Genomic DNA, 17,500 nt, shown 5'->3' on the forward strand with positions numbered 1-17,500 from the left:
TATGGTAGACATGAGGCTTGTTTTTGTGGAGTGTGTGGGTATTAGTGAAACAACTGCATCAGAAAATGGTAATGCTGAATCTCTCAGTATGAGCCGTCGACTATGGCAATACTCCGTAGACAGATCAGCCTTAGATATGCCATGTGGGGCAATGTGTTAGAACAGCACTTTCAGGGTTTCCCGTAAGGCGTCTTTCTGGAATCTACCCCTCAAAAGCATTAGGCCCAACCATCTGGGTGGTCGATAGGTATATTCAGCCCTTTCATTGTACGTATATTGTGTAACAATATCTCACCGAACCCTGTATTGCTCAGTATTTGGTAAATTCATCGGGCAAGTATTCTCAGGCGCAAGATGTTGGAGTTCCTTTCCGGTACAGATCAAACAGCTTGGTCTATGAAATCTCCTCTCGTTACATGTTATAGTGCTTAATTCTATCAACCGTACCTGCGGACATATTGTGATATAATAAAGTACAAAATCAAGAGTCCATGACTCAAATTAAGCGACACCTCTCCTCCGTTACTCCAATCCATGTAATTCCAAAAACTTCGCACAAGTGGTGTAACCAGTGCGATATAAGGTAGGCTAGAAAGTCAGCTTCGGACATATTAGAACATAGATATGAAAGACCGTACTTACGTCCACGGGTTTTGCACGATACTGCGAAGGATAGTAACGGTCCTGGAAGGTGTTGCCGAAGAGGAGGAGGGAGGAATTGACGTTGTGGCTTTTTGACTGGCACCCATTTTGATTTATCGGGTACTAGAATATATGAGCGGCGCTCAAGGAAAGGAAGGATATGCTGTGTGGAACAGTTGCATCCAGGTACTAATGGTAGAGAACCAAAAGTCTGCTGGCTACGCGAGATAACTAGTTAGAGGTTCTTAGTAAGCTCTTGGCAGGTAGATATACGATTACTAAATGAATATGGTCTCAAAAAGTTTATATCAACCAGAACTTGACTTCCGAGATAACAGTTAAATCAAGATGTTCTTGGGCATTACGTAGAATCCAAATTTTCTGTGTTACATGGGCAGAAATGCACTCAAGAGGGGCATGAAGTGTGGTGTTGAATCAGTCTCGGTCTCTTGAGATAATGTTGAATCAGTCGCTTTAGACAGGCACTTGCCTTAATCTAATCTGCGTATCGTCTATATCGAAGGCTGATCTTTCTACTTCGCTATATCAGAAAGAAGGTCTTCCATAGAGAAATGATTGCAGATATGATCTTCCCCTGATCCAAGTTCCCGGCCATCGTAACAGCCGATGATTTCCCCACGGCTGAAACCCAGTGGGGACCCGTCCGTCCCGACCAGTAAACATCAGTACTATGTATAGCTGCGCCACTGCGCCCGTTTTACCTAGCGTGGGGTCACTTTCTAGGCCCTTCTGAATTGTCATCTACGTATATATGCCGGATCAGCCGGGTCATCCAAGTTTCCCTTCCCTTCCCTTGATTAAGTCCTGTCCTTGTATCCCACCACTCCACAATGGCCACAATCAACGGCCACTGCGACCCGGCCTTCACTCGGGTGCGCGATCTCCTACAGCAATTGATTAACAATGAAGAAGAGCTAGGAGCCTCCATCTGTGTCAACATCGACGGCCAGAACGTAGTTGATCTCTGGGGCGGCCACGCAGACCCAGCCCGAACCAAGCCATGGGAAAAGGACACAATAACCGTGGTATGGTCCGTTTCAAAAGTCATCACCGCCATCGCAACCAACATCCTCATCGACCGTGGCCTCTTAGACCCAAATGAGAAGGTCTCTAAATACTGGCCGGAGTTCGCTGCGAACGGCAAGGAGACTATCCTGGTATCACAGCTTCTCAGCCACACCTCGGGAGTATCCTCCTGGGAGCTTCCCAATACCTTAGATGATATATATGATGCAAAGAGAGGTGCCGATAAACTAGCCCGACAGGCCCCTTGGTGGACGCCCGGCGAACGTTCCGGCTATCACGTAGTCAACCAGGGCCACTTGCTCGGCGAACTTGTCCGTCGCATCACCGGAAAACCACTGGACGAGTTCATCCGCGATGAGCTTGCCAGTCCGTTAGATGCGGACTTTCAGCTCGGGGTCCCAGAAAAGGACTGGCCGCGGACAGCAGATGTTTCCCCGCCGCCGCGACCGAGTCTCGATGGTGTTGACCGGCAGAGTGTTATGTTCAAGAGCTTCGCTAGTCTGCCTATGCCGGCTGAAGAAAGTATGGGTCCTAAGTTTAGGAAGGCGTTGATTGGTGCGACGAATGGATTCTCTAATGCTCGTGGGATTGCGCGCATTGCGTCGGTCGTCTCGCTTGGAGGCACGGTGGACGGAAAACAGTATCTTTCTCCTAAAACTATTGACGGCATGCTGGAGGAGCAGATCAGTGGGCCGGATTTGGTCTTGATGTATCATTTGCGTTGGGGACTTGGTGTTGGGTTGCCCGTCCCGGAGACGATTCCTTGGTTGCCCGACGGTCGCATTGCTTTTTGGACGGGCTGGGGTGGTGCGGTGGTTGTTATGGATCTTGAGAGACGGATGACAATTGCCTATGTCATGAATAAGATGGGATCGGGCACATTGGGTTCAGATAGGACGGCGGCTTATGTGCGGGCTGTCTATGATTGTCTGGCGTAGGCGTGTTGGGTCTCACCAATATATATTATGAAGATAGTTAGGCTGTTCATAGTTCAGGATCCAAAAATGTAGAAAGAAAACAATGACTGGTACTAAACTATCTCGACCTCTTTTGCAAAGTAGGGAATCGAAGGTAGCAGTAGAAATACAAGTCGTAATAATAATTATCACAGAAAAAAAAAAAGAAAAAAAAAGAAAAGAGGTATACAGTTACTCTGACTGTGAATAGTGGTACTGTTTGTTGGACGGTGCGGAAAAGGAAAAAGCAAAAAAGAATGACCAGACTGGGGCTCGATCCCAGGACCTTATCGGTGTTAACGATACGTGATAACCAACTACACCATCCAGCCAATTCGTTGAAAGAAACAATTCTTTTTTGTTATATGAGCCAGTATTACTATGCAATCATTCCTCGAGCAGCAGTGTATGTCTACCGCCCTAAGCAGACTCTGGCACAAAACCCCACCGCTGCGATCTTCCGGCGGCTTTCCTGAGTTGCTTCAGACAGTACTATGATATGAAGTTGTATTATTGACGCTAGCTATGTCAAATAGTGACTCTTTATATAGCCTCTGACAGTATATAAAGGAGTAATTACATATAGACGTCTAGTACAGAGCTAGAGTATAGCGACCCTGCAGCCTAAGGCATGAAAATGTGTCGATGTCAGCTTTCAGCGCGTCAAACCCAACTAAGAAGCTGAAGCATCTGAAAATGTTCATGGGGCTGGACGCCATCACCTCCCCTTTAAAAACTCCTACTCCTACCCAAACAACCTCTCCCTCCTCATCGCCAACGAACTCACCACCCCCACCGTCCCCGCGACCAACGGAATAACAAACGCCCTCGCCATGGCATCCGTGATTGCCTTAATAGCCCGTTCCCTCAGCTCCCCACTCAAGCTCTTCAACAACGTACTCTGCACCCCGGCCACCGCGTTCCGAATCTCCGCCTCACTATATCCCCTCCCATCCAGCACCGCATTCAGATTCTGTACTGCAGTAGACTGAAACACCTGACTCGCCACCACAAGGCAAATAACCGTCGCCCCGATCTGCGCCACGTTCTGTAAATTGATCGCGCTGAAGATATCCTCGGCAGGTACCTTGAGACTAGCTACCGCGTACCCCAGCTGCATGGTCATGCCCGTGCCGACGGCCATGAGAATTGTGAAGCCGTAGATCTGTCCCGCAGGGGTAGAAGGAGAGAGATATCCGACAAAGAGGGCGCTAGCGAGGGTAAGGAGGATGCCCGAGATGAGACACAGCGGCATGTAGTATCTGGCCTTTGGGAGGAGCCAGCCGATGGCGAGGTTGATGGTGATGGTTACGAGGAGGTACGGGAGCAGACGAACGGCGGCCATCAGGGAGGAGTCGTTGCGGGTGAATTGGAAGTAGATCGGGATGTAAAAAGTTGTGAAGAACATGGCGGTGTTGGCGCAGGTCGTTGTGATGTAGAGCAGGATTTGGGTGCGGGAGCGTAGGAGATGGCCTGGGAAGGAGCGGGTTTGAGGTGTGGTGAAGATGCAGAAGTATTGCTGCAGTGCATAGAGGATGAAGAGGACTCCGAAGAGAACTATTAGGGCAATGGTTGCGCCGGAATCCCACGCCCAGATGCCCCCGGCGGAGATGAAGCCTAGTGCGAAGGTCACCCACATTGCGGCGCTGAGAACGAAGCCCAGGTAGTCGAGACGTGTTAAGCGTTTGCGAAGGGATTGGCCGGCGCCGGGGTGAATGGCTGGGAGGTAGAAGAGGTAGACGGGGGCCGTGATGGCGCCGATTACTAGGTTCAGGTAGAAGCCCCAGCGCCAGGTAGCGGAGGAGTCGGAAAATCCGCCTCCCACGACAGGACCCAGGATAGCGCCGACGCCCCAGACAAAACCCGTCCCCGTGAGGTATGTACCGCGTTCTTTGCGAGTGGTCATGGCTGAGAAATAGTTGAGTCCACCGAGGTAGATGCCTGTACCCCCAGCACCTGCAATCACACGACCGACGATGAGGGCGTTCATAGTCGGAGCGCCGCCACAGAGAGCGGAACCACCCTGGAACAGCACGATACCGGCAATGTATAGCCACTTCATGTTCATGACAGTGTAGAGAAATCCGTAGGGGAGAATCACGGCAACTGAGCCGAGCGGAAAGCCGGCTCCAATCCAGGCGAGTTGCGACACATCACCGAATCTCTCAATCACGGCGCCTTGTACATCCGCAGCGATGGTTGTGTCAAGACCATACATCAAAGCAGAGAGATACAGGGCAGCACAGATTAGAAACCAGCAATATCCGGTGATTTCGCGGACATCGTCTTCGGTGGCATTGGCGTCGCCGTGTGGACCTTTCTCGTCGGATTCTTCGCGATGACGGAGAGAACTATCCATGGCGGACCCTGGTTCCCGAATTCGAGAAAGTGAGTGCGCTGCGGGTTTGATAATAGCGGATATGAGAGGGTTATAGTATATGGTTGAGAGGATTGAGCGACTGGGGGAATTGGCGCATTTGTATAGCGTCGAGCCAGGGTAGATCACACCTTTGCATCTCTTTATGTCCGTTAGGACCGGCGGACCACGTCGTGAATTTACCACGACATGGATATTGCAGGACAGATTGTTTCTACAAATTGAGCTTTGCTGTTGCCACGATGGCGGGATTAGGAGTTTAGCAAAGACTATCCCCGTAGGAGGCCGGGGGATGATCATATAATATCCATGTCGCTCACCCGAAATTCGTCGGCCGAAGATAGAACGCCCCACGCACTCACCCGACAAAGAGCATAGTGCATCCAAGACCACCCCAACCCATGACAAAAGTAACCCATGGCTCAAATAAGCATATAAACGTCGTGATCTGTTGTCGAGTTCTGCCCAATGGCAACATGCAGATCACTGACGCGCCTGAAGGAGTCGCGTTCAGGTACAGCTCTCGGACGGCGTTCTTTAGGATTACCGGGATAGCAGCATACTTGCAAGCCTGGCTGAGACTTTTATGGGGTACCGAATTAGATTTCAGGGGGCAAGAGAAGAAGAGAAGATGTAGTGAACAAGCATACATCAAGAGGGCGAGACAGTACCCGCTGGGTTAATACTGGGCAGTATTTCAATAAATAAGGGTCTAGAGACACAATTACTAAGATACTCTCTTCATAATGGTCGGAAATGACAGTATTTATCGAAGATCACCTAGGCGAATTGTATGGTTTGGGCACAGGGATTTTTGACGGAGCCGAAAAATTCTACGAAAGTCACGAACATCAGCTTTGAAAAATTGTTTGATCGCAGATCCACAAATGTACCGGCAGTGCTTACGATCCAGTCACTGCATGGTTGGCAATAATTCCAATCTAGTTGTGAAAATTGCTATCCCAACATGTGGGGTCAAGAGAAGGAAATTGCAGGATTGAGTATGAGTCACCATAACCTATGGTGGACACCATGTCTGGCATCGACGTCAGGTTCCACTCCCCTGGGGGCATCCAGAGCCCAGAGCCACTGTCTACGTTGGGGAAGTTCGAAGATATACGCGGGGATAAAGAGCTCTGGTTTGACTCAGTGGTGGTGCCTGGCTCTTGGAGTTGCTCAAGTCTGGCAGCCTTCGCAAATAGCTGCGTCACAACCTGTGCTCCAGAGGCAGCCATCTCACTGACCCTAGCCAGCATCTGAAGTCGTCCCAAAGCCTTCTCAACTGCCCGCATCGTTCTCGCCCGAGTCAGGGTGGCCATTCTCAAACCGAGAATATTGACATGGCTTTCGCCTTGATCAAAGGGGAAGTCTTTATGTGCACAAAGTACAAGAAGAACAACTGCAGCTTCGAACGTGTTGAATATGATGGCGCTAAAACGCGTGTGGGAGCCTCCGAACATGGTATGCAGAGTGGTGACAGCATGTAGCTCCTCGAGAGCAGCTAGAGCCAGCCTGTGCTTTTGAGACCGGAGAAGAACTTGTTTATAAGGGGGTAGACTGGTGACTTGGCTGGGTTGCAGCAACAGTAGGGGGCGGAAGTTCCAACAAACGGAATCGAAGATAGCGATGTAGAGCAGTTGTCTCTGCATGGGCAACTTAGGAAGTTGGACATCCCATCTCCGATTCGGATTGAGTGCAAATTCCGGGGGTAAGGTAGGGATATAGTCCGCACAGAATCGTTCATACCGCTCTTCGCCGTGAATAGGGTCATACGGTAGGTTCCGTTTGGAACCCAAGCTTCTCCAAAACATTCCCAACCGGACCTGCATGAGACGCTCGGTGAATATTTCAGGTGTGTCCGCAGGCGTAGACAAGTCGATGATGTCCGGGGCAAGGCGTAATCGTGGTAACGTCTCTAAAACTAGGTTGTCGGGGAGAATTGGGACCCGGTCAAGCTGTCGGGCCAGATGGCTTGTCGATCCGCCCACGTCAGCGAACGATTGTAGAGCCAGGAAGATAGCATACACACCTGTCCAGAACATACAGCCCGCATAATGTTCTCCGGCGCATCTCCTTCTCTAGTACTTGAGAACTATCCTCCCCTGGCACAGGTGCGACCGTGTGAATCCCTGCCTTCTGCGCTGCACTACAAGCAGAGGCAATGCCTTCCCAAAATTTATCAGTCCTCCCTTCACAGGAGAATTTGAGAGAGGCGAATAAAACGTGCTGAACTCGGACTAGAGATCCTTTCCAGTCCAAAGCCAGGCATGCTCTGGCAAGCTCATCACCAATGTCACTACAGGTGTTACGAACTTCCGAGAGTGGCTGTCCATGAACCCGATCAGATGTGTGGGTCGGAGAAAGCAGGAAATGTGCCGAGTAGGCACCAATCCGAAGTATCAGAGCGGCAAATTCAATTTCCTCCACAGAAATAGGCCATTTCTTGGCCCACTATTGCTGATAGTGTGCCAGAAAGCTGGGTGGGTGGATGATTTGTTTCATCCTGTTCCGCGGAGCATCAGTCGACTTGGACCCGATATGGTTACTAGCCACGGACTTACCAGTTCAAATCATCAACGAAATATTGCATCAGAAAATCCAATATCGGACGGGGAGGCATTCGATCAAAATATTCTTTGACTGTCTCCAGGACTGTAGTTGACATACCCTCGGTGTTCTCATCTTGGTCCCTGCTGTCAAGGTCCCACTGGGTCATTCGAAATTAGCCGTGCCTCTGGGGTAGATAGTCCAAGTCCTTATGTGCATCTCACCTTTTTGAGCAAAGCCATTGTATTAGAGTCACTGTGCTCGAAGTAGCCAAAGGGATTAGCCAGAGAAGAGTGTGGATTAGATGAGCCTTTCTGCGCCTCTGACGGCAAAATCTCCGCAAGCCCTTCTGGTAACTCGATACTAGCTGGCTCCCGGGGCTCCAGACCTCTGATAGATTCCCGAGGCGAATTGTTTGAGGGTTCGGCAATAGTAGACTGGTACACACACTCCTCGGGTGGTCGACGTCGGGTGCAATAATTGCAGGGGTACTGGCGGTTGCACTAGCTCCTCGCATTAGAACTTAATTTCAAGCTATTCGGTGCTGCATTAGCGATCTTTACGCACTCTCTGTTTCTTAGTGTAGCAGGGCACGCAGGTGGTGACCCGACGCTTTCGGCCGGTGGGATGCATTGCGGATCTTCCCATCTTGTCGACACCTCGAAAAACACCGGCGGGTCCGACGCCCTTGTTATGTCTAGCTGTCGGGCGAGAGTTTAAGTTGCTTTTTTTTTCTTTCTTATAATATTATCAGTGGAGTAAAGCGGAGAAGTAGCACATGGTGGAGCTATTTCCCCGGTCTGGAGGTCCCGCTGACATTTGCAGTGACAGATTGTCCTGTCAGCCTTTGTGGTCAGACGGCTACGGTGGGCAATAGTGGCCGCTCGGCAAATACAGGTTTTACGTATTTATTGTCGGCAGAATGAGATGAAGTCTGATGAGAATAGGAAGAACTTTTAATTTTGCCATTTACGCAGATATAAGTGCTGAATATATTGGTGAAGAAATCAAGTTATGTATAGATTTTGTAAATTCTTTTTGAAAAAAACAAAAAAGTTTTTCCGATATAACCTGAGTAGCAGGTGTGTGCTAGAAATCCAACATTACCAATACCCGCAGATGCTACGTGAGGAACCCATACGTAGTCTACTAAGACCTCAGCTTCCCAGACTTCCGCACATGATACCATATAGCTATCATATAATTCGATACCTTCCAAACTGGGGTACTATCTGTTACACATTTTGTTATTCGGTAACTCCAATTAGTTGCTACCGTCATACAAGCGTCTGATGCTACTTCCAAAATTGATAATATGTTAACCGAACTAATCATATAATGTTCAGGGGCGCGTCCTAGGTGCGCTTCTGCAGACGGAACCCCTGTTTGCCAGTTAAACCACAAGATACGGGCCTAGCATTCTGGTCCGGCTTATGTAGCTGGGCATCCCTTACAAGATTGCTCCTAAGGTTCAGGGCCACACGGGTCCCCTTGGGGGGTATCACATCTCTTTGTCTCTCTCTCTCTCTTTTCTTACTTCATTTTTGTCTTATCGCCCTTTGAGGATTTTTCTTTATGTTAGCTTATTTTGTTTGAATCTGCCTAGTTGTTTTCTTTCTGCGATTGGGACTTGCTGCCGTCTTATCATTGACTTACGTATAGGGTAACGGGTTCATGCAGGCTACTGAGTCGAGTGATACTGTACCTTATCCCTTGCAGGTTTTGACGGAGTATGCTGGTTAGTACCTCCCCATATTACAGCTTGTGTTGCTTGCATCTGTGAATTCATTAAATCTTTGGAACAATATGCGCATCGACCAATGCAGAAATGCCTTTGCGTGTCCCCACCAGTGGTATTTGCAAACAAACCTGCATGTGTTATCATTACATTGCTCTGCAAGCACAGAGCCGAACTCGGTTAAAGTTTTCCTCGCTACAAGACCAATACCCTTTGCAGTCAGTACATGTTGGCCATGTGAATGTCGATCACGAAATCCCCGGAGCTTTTCGGTGTGACGAAACCGGGAATCTCATGTATCATGACATTAGACAGACAGGATACAGATGATGTACAAAAAGTCACGTCATGTTTTCACCGAACCGGTCTTAGTATGAGACTAAAACAGGACCACATCTTTTCCCCTAAAATTGCAGCTTTCTGGGATATGAGAGCTATATAGGGGCCCTGTTACCGTGAACGAGGCTGCCTGATAGGTGAATACAGCACGTCAATTGACAAATATAGCCACATCCGTATTATTAATATGGGAAAGAGAAACGACCTCTGTATTTAGTGTTTCACCTTTCCGAAATATACCTGCCCCAGTTTTCTGGGTCTTATCCATTATTACTTACACTCCCTGTCAACCCATCATGAAAACTCCAAAATCGAATGAGTGCGAGCCGATTGCCATTGTTGGCATGGGTATTGAATGTCCCTGGGTTTTCGGAATATTGAACCTTGCTGACTTTAGAAGGTTGCCGTCTTCCAGGTGGTGTTCATGACATTCCTGCATTCTGGGAGTTCCTCCGGGACCAGAAGGATAGCCAAGGGGAGTTTGCCGCGCCGCGCTTTTCAGCCCAGGGCTTCTATCATCCCAATTTAGAGCGCCCTGGAACCGCTGTAGGCAGCAGTGGCTTCCTCTTGAAAGAGGATGTGAGGCTCTTTGACCCGTCCTTCTTCGGGATTATTGATGCCGAGGCGGAAACCATGGACGCATCGCAACGAAAGCTACTCGAAGTGACATATGAAGCATTCGAGAATGCGGGGGAGACGTGGGACAGTTTATCCGGGAGTAGAATCGGGGTCTTTGTGGGCGACATCTCTCTCGACAATTATGTGTCCCAGACACGTGATTGGGACTATAGTGGCAAGTACTCGGCCAGTGGTGCCTTTCCTAACATGCTGGCCAACCGCATTCATTACATTTTCAACCTCCAAGGCCCGAGTCTGTTGATCAACAGTGCATGCGCCTCGTCCATATATGCACTTCACCTGGCTATTACCGCCATACGGAATGGGGATTGCGATTCTGCAATTGTAGCCGGGTCGAATTGGCTTATGAACCCCAACAGCCACATGGCCATGGGAAAACTGGGCGCCCTGTCACCTTCCTCCAGGTGCCACACTTTCGATGAGTCTGCAGATGGGTATGCACGCGGCGAAGGTTACGCAGCTCTCTACTTAAAGACAGCCTCGCTTGCAATGCAGGATGCGTCTCCAATCCGCGCCCTAGTCAGAGGCAGTGCAGTCAATGCTAATGGGCGTACGAAGGGTATCACTAACCCCAGCGGTCCAGCACAAGAGACCCTCATCCGAGAAGCGTGAGTTTTGTCCACAATATAGACTATGCCTCTCAGAGTCACTACTAACATCAAGATGTACAGCTACAAGAATGCAGGGGGGCTTGATCCCGGCGAGACGACCTTGCTCGAGTGTCACGGAACGGGCACCCGTGTCGGAGACCCAATCGAAGTGGCAGCAGCTGGGAATGTGTTTGGGCCGTCTCGGTCCAATGACCCTAAAGATCGCCTGCTTATTGGATCTGTTAAGACTAATGTGGGCCATTTGGAAGGTGCAAGCGCTTTGCCCAGTATCCTCAAGGTGGTCGCTTCGCTCGAGGCTGGGGAGTTCCCTGCAACCCTTGGCTTCCAGACTCCCAATCCACGCATCGATTTTGATCAAGCCAAGGCTCGCGTCGTCAGTGAATTAGAGCCATGGCCAAATGATCGACTTAAGCGGGCAAGTGTCACTTCGGCAGGCTTTGGAGGCACCAACGGCCATTGCATCATCGACCACGTCCAAAATGCCTTTCCAGAGTATGTGAAGCCCGGCATTATTGACAAGCAGGCTGAGACGTCAAATGGTACCAACGGACATGTAATCACGAGCACCAATGACAAGAATAAAACCAATGAAGCCAAGTTAGAAGCACATTTTCCGTTGCACTGTCCAATAATCAATTCCCCGACAATGGTCAGACAGGCCGATGCTACCACTCGCCAGATGGTGGTTCTTCCCTTCTCCGCGCATAAACAGTCTTCTCTAAAAGCGAACATGGAGGCGCTGCACAATTCCCTTCCTCAGCATTCACTGGCAGATGTGGCCTACACTCTCGCATCTAAACGATCCCGCTTCTCTCAGCGAGCCTTCTCGATTGTTGACAAAGATCAGGTCGTCCAGAGCGGACAGGTCATGGACAATAAACCCAAGGTATTCGCCTCGCCCCGTCAAGTAAATGTCGGTTTTATTTTCACAGGACAAGGTTCCCAATGGCCTGCTATGGGAGCGGAATTGTTCGAGTACGCCGTCTTCAGAGATGTCGTTGCATACCTCGATACCGTGCTGGCTACGTTGCCCGAACCCGCCCCATGGAAGGTTGCAGACATTCTATGTGGCAAATGCGATAAGGATCTCATACACAAGCCTGGGGTGTCTCAGACAGCATGTACCGCGCTACAGATTGCTCTTGTTGACCTGTTGGCATCATGGTCGGTCCGCCCTGCGGGAGTAGTGGGCCATTCATCAGGCGAAATGGCTGCTGCGTACGCCGCCGGTCGGATCACAGCAGCAGAGGCCATCACCATTGCTTACTACCGTGGATACATTGTCTCATTCAACCAAAAACAGGGCTCTATGTTGGCCGTGGGATTTGGGGCAGAGCAGGGTGCCGAGTACATCAAACGCGCTGGGCTCGGGGATAGAGTCAAAGTAGCGGCCATCAACTCTCCGGTCAGCATCACCATGTCTGGTGACGCTGATGCTATCGGGAAACTGAGTGTCCAGCTCACCCAAGAGGCTGTCTTCAACCGGCAACTTCGGACCGGAGGGATTGCCTATCACTCGCACCATATGCACTTACTTGGCCACGATTACGCTCAGGCCATTGATGATGCATTGCACCAACTTGCCAGCGTAGGAATGATTGATACCGCCCACAGATATTCCAACGTCCCCTGGGTTTCTTCGGTGGTGCCACACAAAAACACATCCATGCCTCGGGATGAAGTGACCGATTTGTATTGGCAGGCAAATCTGGAGTCACCCGTACGATTTACCGATGCCGCCTCCAGGCTTCTAAATACAGATGACCTGAGCATTGGCGTCATTGTGGAGATTGGTCCTCATCCAGCGCTGAAAGGCCCATTGGGGCAGATCGCCAAAAGCTTGGGGCGCACGGTTCCCCATGTTGCATCGGTAGAGAGAAGTCAGGATGCTCGCCGCTCGCTACTTGGACTCGCCGGAACGCTATTTGCCCTCAATGCAGAGGTCGACTTGGTGGCAGTCAACGCCGTTGATGAATAATTTGGAGCACAACGAGCGCTCGTACATGGTTGCATGGCTATTGACCTGCCGCCCTACCGGTACTCTTATGGACCTATAAAGTACCACGAGAGCCGTTTGAGCAAGGAGTACCGTCACCGACGCTGGCCCCGGCATGATCTGCTTGGAGCCCGGGTGCCAGGGACAACTCGGCTGCGTCCGCAATGGCGAAACATACTCTGTTTGAAAAGTCTGCCCTGGCTGAATGACCACTGCGTGCCTCCCCACGTTTTGCACCCCGGAGCGGCACACATCGTTATGGCGATGCTGGCAGCAGAACAGGCTTATGCGGAGTTGCCCGATGCGTTGCCCATTGTTAGTTTAACCCTTCGTAACGTCTCAATCAAGAAGACTTTAGTTGTCCCGCAAGACGATAGGGGCATTGAAATTGTGCTTAGCATGGAGCTAGAGGACGGTGCGACCGCCGCATCTCCGGGATGGGCAAGATTTTCTATCGCTTCAGTGGCAAATGATTCCGAACAGTGGACGGAGCACTGCGCAGGTATGGTCAAGGTTGAGGTCGCTACCTTCAACGCGCCTACTCCCATTGACACAACTACCATGGACGGACGTGCTGTGAATGAACAGGCTTGGCAAACTCGCGTAGCTGATATGGGCCTCCACTTTGGGCCTTCGTTCCAAGGATACTCAGATATCTGGGCTGACCCTTTTAGAAACATAGCAGTGGCCAAGCTATCTTTAAATACCACATCAGACATGTTCCCTGGAGGCGAGTCAAGCTATCCCATCCACCCCACCTCCTTGGATCGGGCTATCCGCCTGGGTCTCATGGCCTGTAATGGCGGACTAGCGGAAACGGCTAGCGTTCAATTGCCCATTCATTTCGACCAGATGCGCTTCAAACTCGGCTGCCTCCAAGACCGTGACTGGATTAGAGGGGTATCGCGCGGTGAGCTGCGTGGACTACGTGGAGCTTACGCCCAATTTCAATTATTGAATGACTTTGGGGAAGCTATTATGGATGTGGACAACATGCGGTACACCAATTTCAACGAGCAACAGTCCTCTGCAGCGGATCTATCTAGAAAGGCGTATTCCAGCCCTTACGCGCGTCTTGTCTGGAGACCTGACAGTCGAACATTAAGTCGGAAGCAGTGGACTCAATTGCTTTCGTCTGTGGACGAGTCTAATTCTTTTTGTCGACTTTCCTACCTCTTCGACCTCCTGGGCCACGCCAACCCAGAACTACGAATTCTGCAGCTCAACGCTGGGAGAGATGACCAAAATGCTGGCCAGGCGGTACTAAAGGCCTTGGTCGGTCACAATGGCATTAAGAGCTACCGCGAGTACGTAGCAACCGACATGTCTGCACAGCGACTCGACTCCTTCCGTGAGACTACATCAGAATTTCGCAACGTCGAATACTCCGTGTTGGATATGAATCAAGATTTTTCAGAGCAGGAATCCCAGATAGGGACTTACGACATCATCCTGTGGAGCAACGCGGAAAATGTCACAGCAACCGAGCAGGCCCTAACAAGCACCAAGAAGCTTCTCCAGCCTGGGGGACACCTTGTACTAGTGGACCACACCGAAAGTAGTGATCTTGCATGGAACCGATGCCTTCTGCGCGCGGGATTCGAGTCAGGGGCCAAGCTGATCTGTCGCGAAGCTGACCCTTCCTCCACCATAATCCTGTCCACCCTGCCTGAGCCAGGGCCGACTTGCAAGAGCGGTAGTTCTATGGTCCACCTAATGCATGGGTCTCAAGACACCCCGGCCCTTCTCCATCATTTGGCCCGGGCCATGAAACAGCGAGGCCTATCTGTGCAGATCAGTCCTCTGGACCAAGTAGTTGACATCATCGGCCCCAATTCTCGCGTGGTGGCTTTCCTGGATGGAGAGAACCTTCTGTTTGCTGCCGACCAACGTCGACTGGGAATATTCCAGCATCTAGCTGCAAATACGGCGAGTATGGTCTGGGTCACCTCTTGTGGCCTAGTGAAGGGCCGAAATCCCGATGGTGCATTCGTCAGCGGGTTGCTTCGGACACTGGGAACTGAAAACCCGAGCGGGCAGTTTCTGTCCGTGGACATTGATGCGGAAGGCTTTCAAGTCTCTGCCGGCGAGATGGACGAGCTGGTCCGATGCCTAGCTGAACAGGAGCACCTCCTGCAGCCCACTCTCAATGACAACAGGCCTTCCGAAGTTAATCGTGACATGATTTGGCAAGATGGCTGCATGTGGACCAGCCGGTTCGTGCCCGACGGGCAGCTGCAAGGCTATGCTGAGGTAGCTCCCACCAGGCAAGAGGTTCCACTGGGCAGCCTTGGACCTGTACGGGCGGCGTTCGAGACACCAGGCATCCTCACCTCCCTGTACTTTCATCCGTATACGGAGCTGTTGCAGCCACTGCCACGGGACTATATCGACGTCAAGGTGGATGCTGTCGGACTCAATTGGAAAGACCTGGGCCTATGTTCGGGCCGATACGATGCGAACAACCTCTCTAACGAATACTGCGGTACTGTCACTCAGGCAGGAGCTGATGTTACTAGCGTCACCGTTGGTGACCGAGTCTATGGCCTGGGCAAGGGGCATTTTGGCACCCACACTCGTGTGCCGGCAGGCCTCGCACGCAAGCTGGCCGAGGACGTCAACCCAATCGAGGCGGCCACTATGCCGCTGGTGTACATGACTGCGGTGTATGCGTTCGAGCATATCACCCGTGTCAGGTCTGGACAAAAGATACTAATTCAATCGGCTACGGGCGGCCTGGGACTGGCAGCTATTCAAGTGGCACGGTCCAAGGGGGCCGCCATCTATGCGACGGCCGGTACTCCAGACAAAGTTCAGTTCCTGATAGATCACATGGGTATTCCAGCATCGCAGATCTTCTCCTCCCGCGACTTGACCAGTCTACAGCATGCTAGTCAGCAGCATGGGGGGTTCGATGTCATACTCAGTAACGCGCAGGGCGACATGTTGTACGAGTCCGTAAAAGCCCTCGCCCCGTTGGGACATTTGATTGACGTTGGTCGCATGGATGTCACTAGCTCCCAAAGTATCGGCCTAGAGCTCTTTCAAAAAAGTGCTGGATTCACTTCTTTTGATTTTGGTCTCGTTGTAGAGCGCGACCCTGTCCTTGGGGCCGAGCTGATGCAGTCCGTCGACGCGCACTTCCGCGCTGGTCGCATTGGACCCATCAAGCCCTACCAAATTGCAGACATTGGCCACCTCGACCAGACCCTCCTTCAGTTCTCGCAAGGCACCCACATCGGAAAGCGCGTCATCACCTACCAAGACCCATCCACTGTGCTGCGGACTCTCCCCACCTCATCCGCGCCCCCTGCGCGTTTCGATCCCGCCGCTCGCTACATCCTTGTCGGCGGGCTGAGCGACCTGGGCCGCTCAATCGTGCGGTGGATGAGCAGCCGCGGTGCCCGCGACATGGAAGTCTGGTCTCGCCGTGGTGCAAACAACCTAGCCCCAGAAGCAGAGCGTCTCATCACCGAGCTGGCAACCCAAGACATCCGGGTCCAGCCAATTGCCTGCGATGTAGCCAACCGCGACGCCGTCATGTACTCCATGAAAGCGGCTCATGCCAACCCCGAACGGCCTGTCCGCGGTGTTCTACACTTCGCCGTCTCGTACCAAGACATCCCATTCGATAAGATGACCGAATACAAATTCCACCAAGGCATGGCGGCTAAAGTCTTTGGCGTCCGGCACCTCCACGAGGCCACGATCTCCATTCCCCTCGACTTCTTCGCCAAGACCTCCTCCTTGGGCACAATGTACGCCTTCCCAACTCAAGGCACGTACCTCGCTGCCAACAACTATCTTGACTACTTTGGCCGCTACCGCCGCCGGTTGGGTCTCCCCGCCACAACCGTTGCCCTTGGCTTCATCAACGACCTGGGCCCTTTGACCAACGACCCCGTCACTGTCAAACTGTTCGCCCGCGCTAAAGGTCAAAGTATGACTGGAGCCCAGGTTGTACGTATGCTCGAGCCAGCCTTTGTTAATAACCACCCCAACGCCGAATGGCTCGGCCACAATGATGACCCCCTCTCTGCGTCCCACATAGTAACTGGCATTGACCCAGCCGTCCTCGCCAAGATGGCCCGATCTTCATCTGCCTCCATCGCCTCTTCCCCCACCCCCAGATGGCACCAGGATCCTCGTGTCTCCTTGATGCTTCGTGCTGTAGAGGACGCCTCCTCCCTTAGTAATTCGGACACCAACGACTCCGACACATCACGTACCGCTCAGTATAAATGGCAATTAAAGGCGGGGGGTAAAAGCTCTGAAAAAGGTGCAGAGACGCAGACTATTGAGCCTGTGACTGAGGCTATCCGGGCCAACGTAGCGAGCCTGTTGTTTGTAGATGTGGGTAGTGTGAACCCCGAGAAGACGGTGGCGGAGCATGGTATCGATAGTTTGATGGCGGCGGAGTTCCGCAATTGGTTTCAAGGGGCGTTTGGGAAGGGAGTGAGTATGTTGGAGTTGATGGATGCGAAGATGACCCTGAGGATGTTGGCGAGGTCGGTGGTTGAGGGGACGCTGGGAGGGTGATATTAAGAGTCATCGAGTACTGTTCTGATTATTTCGTAAACTGAGAATATATATGAAATGGCCATTCAG

At 51.4% G+C, this 17,500-nt stretch overlaps 5 protein-coding genes and 1 non-coding gene across 6 annotated transcripts; 2 read left to right on the forward strand and 4 right to left on the reverse strand.

Moving 5' to 3' along the window:
- Positions 1-430: 430 nt before the first annotated feature.
- Positions 431-817, reverse strand: BO85DRAFT_448539 (uncharacterized protein). The gene is made up of 2 exons (XM_025659961.1): positions 643-817; positions 431-588 (listed from the first exon to the last, which is right to left on the reverse strand). Exons 1-2 carry the CDS (start codon positions 747-749, stop codon positions 438-440), a joined length of 258 nt encoding a protein of 85 aa, XP_025516434.1. The 5' UTR covers positions 750-817; the 3' UTR covers positions 431-437.
- Positions 818-1,444: 627 nt separating this feature from the next.
- Positions 1,445-2,724, forward strand: BO85DRAFT_448540 (serine hydrolase domain-containing protein). The gene has a single exon (XM_025659962.1). It carries the CDS (start codon positions 1,494-1,496, stop codon positions 2,625-2,627), a length of 1,134 nt encoding a protein of 377 aa, XP_025516435.1. The 5' UTR covers positions 1,445-1,493; the 3' UTR covers positions 2,628-2,724.
- A 179-nt stretch (positions 2,725-2,903) lies between these two features.
- Positions 2,904-2,977, reverse strand: BO85DRAFT_t142. The gene has a single exon. It is a non-coding gene; the product is annotated as a tRNA-Val (tRNA).
- Positions 2,978-3,065: 88 nt separating this feature from the next.
- BO85DRAFT_477180 (MFS drug efflux transporter) lies at positions 3,066-5,004 on the reverse strand (the record flags this gene model as incomplete). The annotated part of the gene is made up of 2 exons (XM_025662824.1): positions 3,066-3,137; positions 3,433-5,004. The coding sequence occupies 2 exons, from the start codon at positions 5,002-5,004 to the stop codon at positions 3,066-3,068; spliced, it is 1,644 nt and encodes a 547-aa protein (XP_025516436.1).
- A 959-nt stretch (positions 5,005-5,963) lies between these two features.
- BO85DRAFT_458718 (fungal specific transcription factor domain-containing protein) lies at positions 5,964-8,217 on the reverse strand (the record flags this gene model as incomplete). The annotated part of the gene is made up of 5 exons (XM_025661601.1): positions 5,964-6,993; positions 7,052-7,473; positions 7,601-7,729; positions 7,794-8,072; positions 8,137-8,217. 5 exons carry the CDS (start codon positions 8,215-8,217, stop codon positions 5,964-5,966), a joined length of 1,941 nt encoding a protein of 646 aa, XP_025516437.1.
- Positions 8,218-9,942: 1,725 nt separating this feature from the next.
- BO85DRAFT_468185 (polyketide synthase) lies at positions 9,943-17,469 on the forward strand (the record flags this gene model as incomplete). The annotated part of the gene is made up of 6 exons (XM_025662236.1): positions 9,943-9,994; positions 10,047-10,893; positions 10,957-12,862; positions 12,956-15,901; positions 15,932-16,043; positions 16,080-17,469. The coding sequence occupies 6 exons, from the start codon at positions 9,943-9,945 to the stop codon at positions 17,429-17,431; spliced, it is 7,215 nt and encodes a 2,404-aa protein (XP_025516438.1). The 3' UTR covers positions 17,432-17,469.
- Positions 17,470-17,500: the final 31 nt, after the last annotated feature.

The sequence above is a fragment of the Aspergillus piperis genome (assembly GCF_003184755.1).
Source record: "Aspergillus piperis CBS 112811 unplaced genomic scaffold BO85scaffold_7, whole genome shotgun sequence".
Taxonomy (NCBI): Eukaryota; Fungi; Ascomycota; class Eurotiomycetes; order Eurotiales; family Aspergillaceae; genus Aspergillus; species Aspergillus piperis.

Excerpts from the sequence above, each read along its gene's own strand:
- BO85DRAFT_448540 (XM_025659962.1), top strand. The coding sequence starts at position 1,494 with ATGGCCACAATCAACGGCCACTGCGACCCGGCCTTCACTCGGGTGCGC.
- BO85DRAFT_448539 (XM_025659961.1), bottom strand. The coding sequence starts at position 749 with ATGGGTGCCAGTCAAAAAGCCACAACGTCAATTCCTCCCTCCTCCTCT. Across the intron at positions 589-642 it reads ATCGTGCAAAACCCGTGGAC|CCTACCTTATATCGCACTGG; the intron begins GTAAGTACGGTC and ends CTGACTTTCTAG.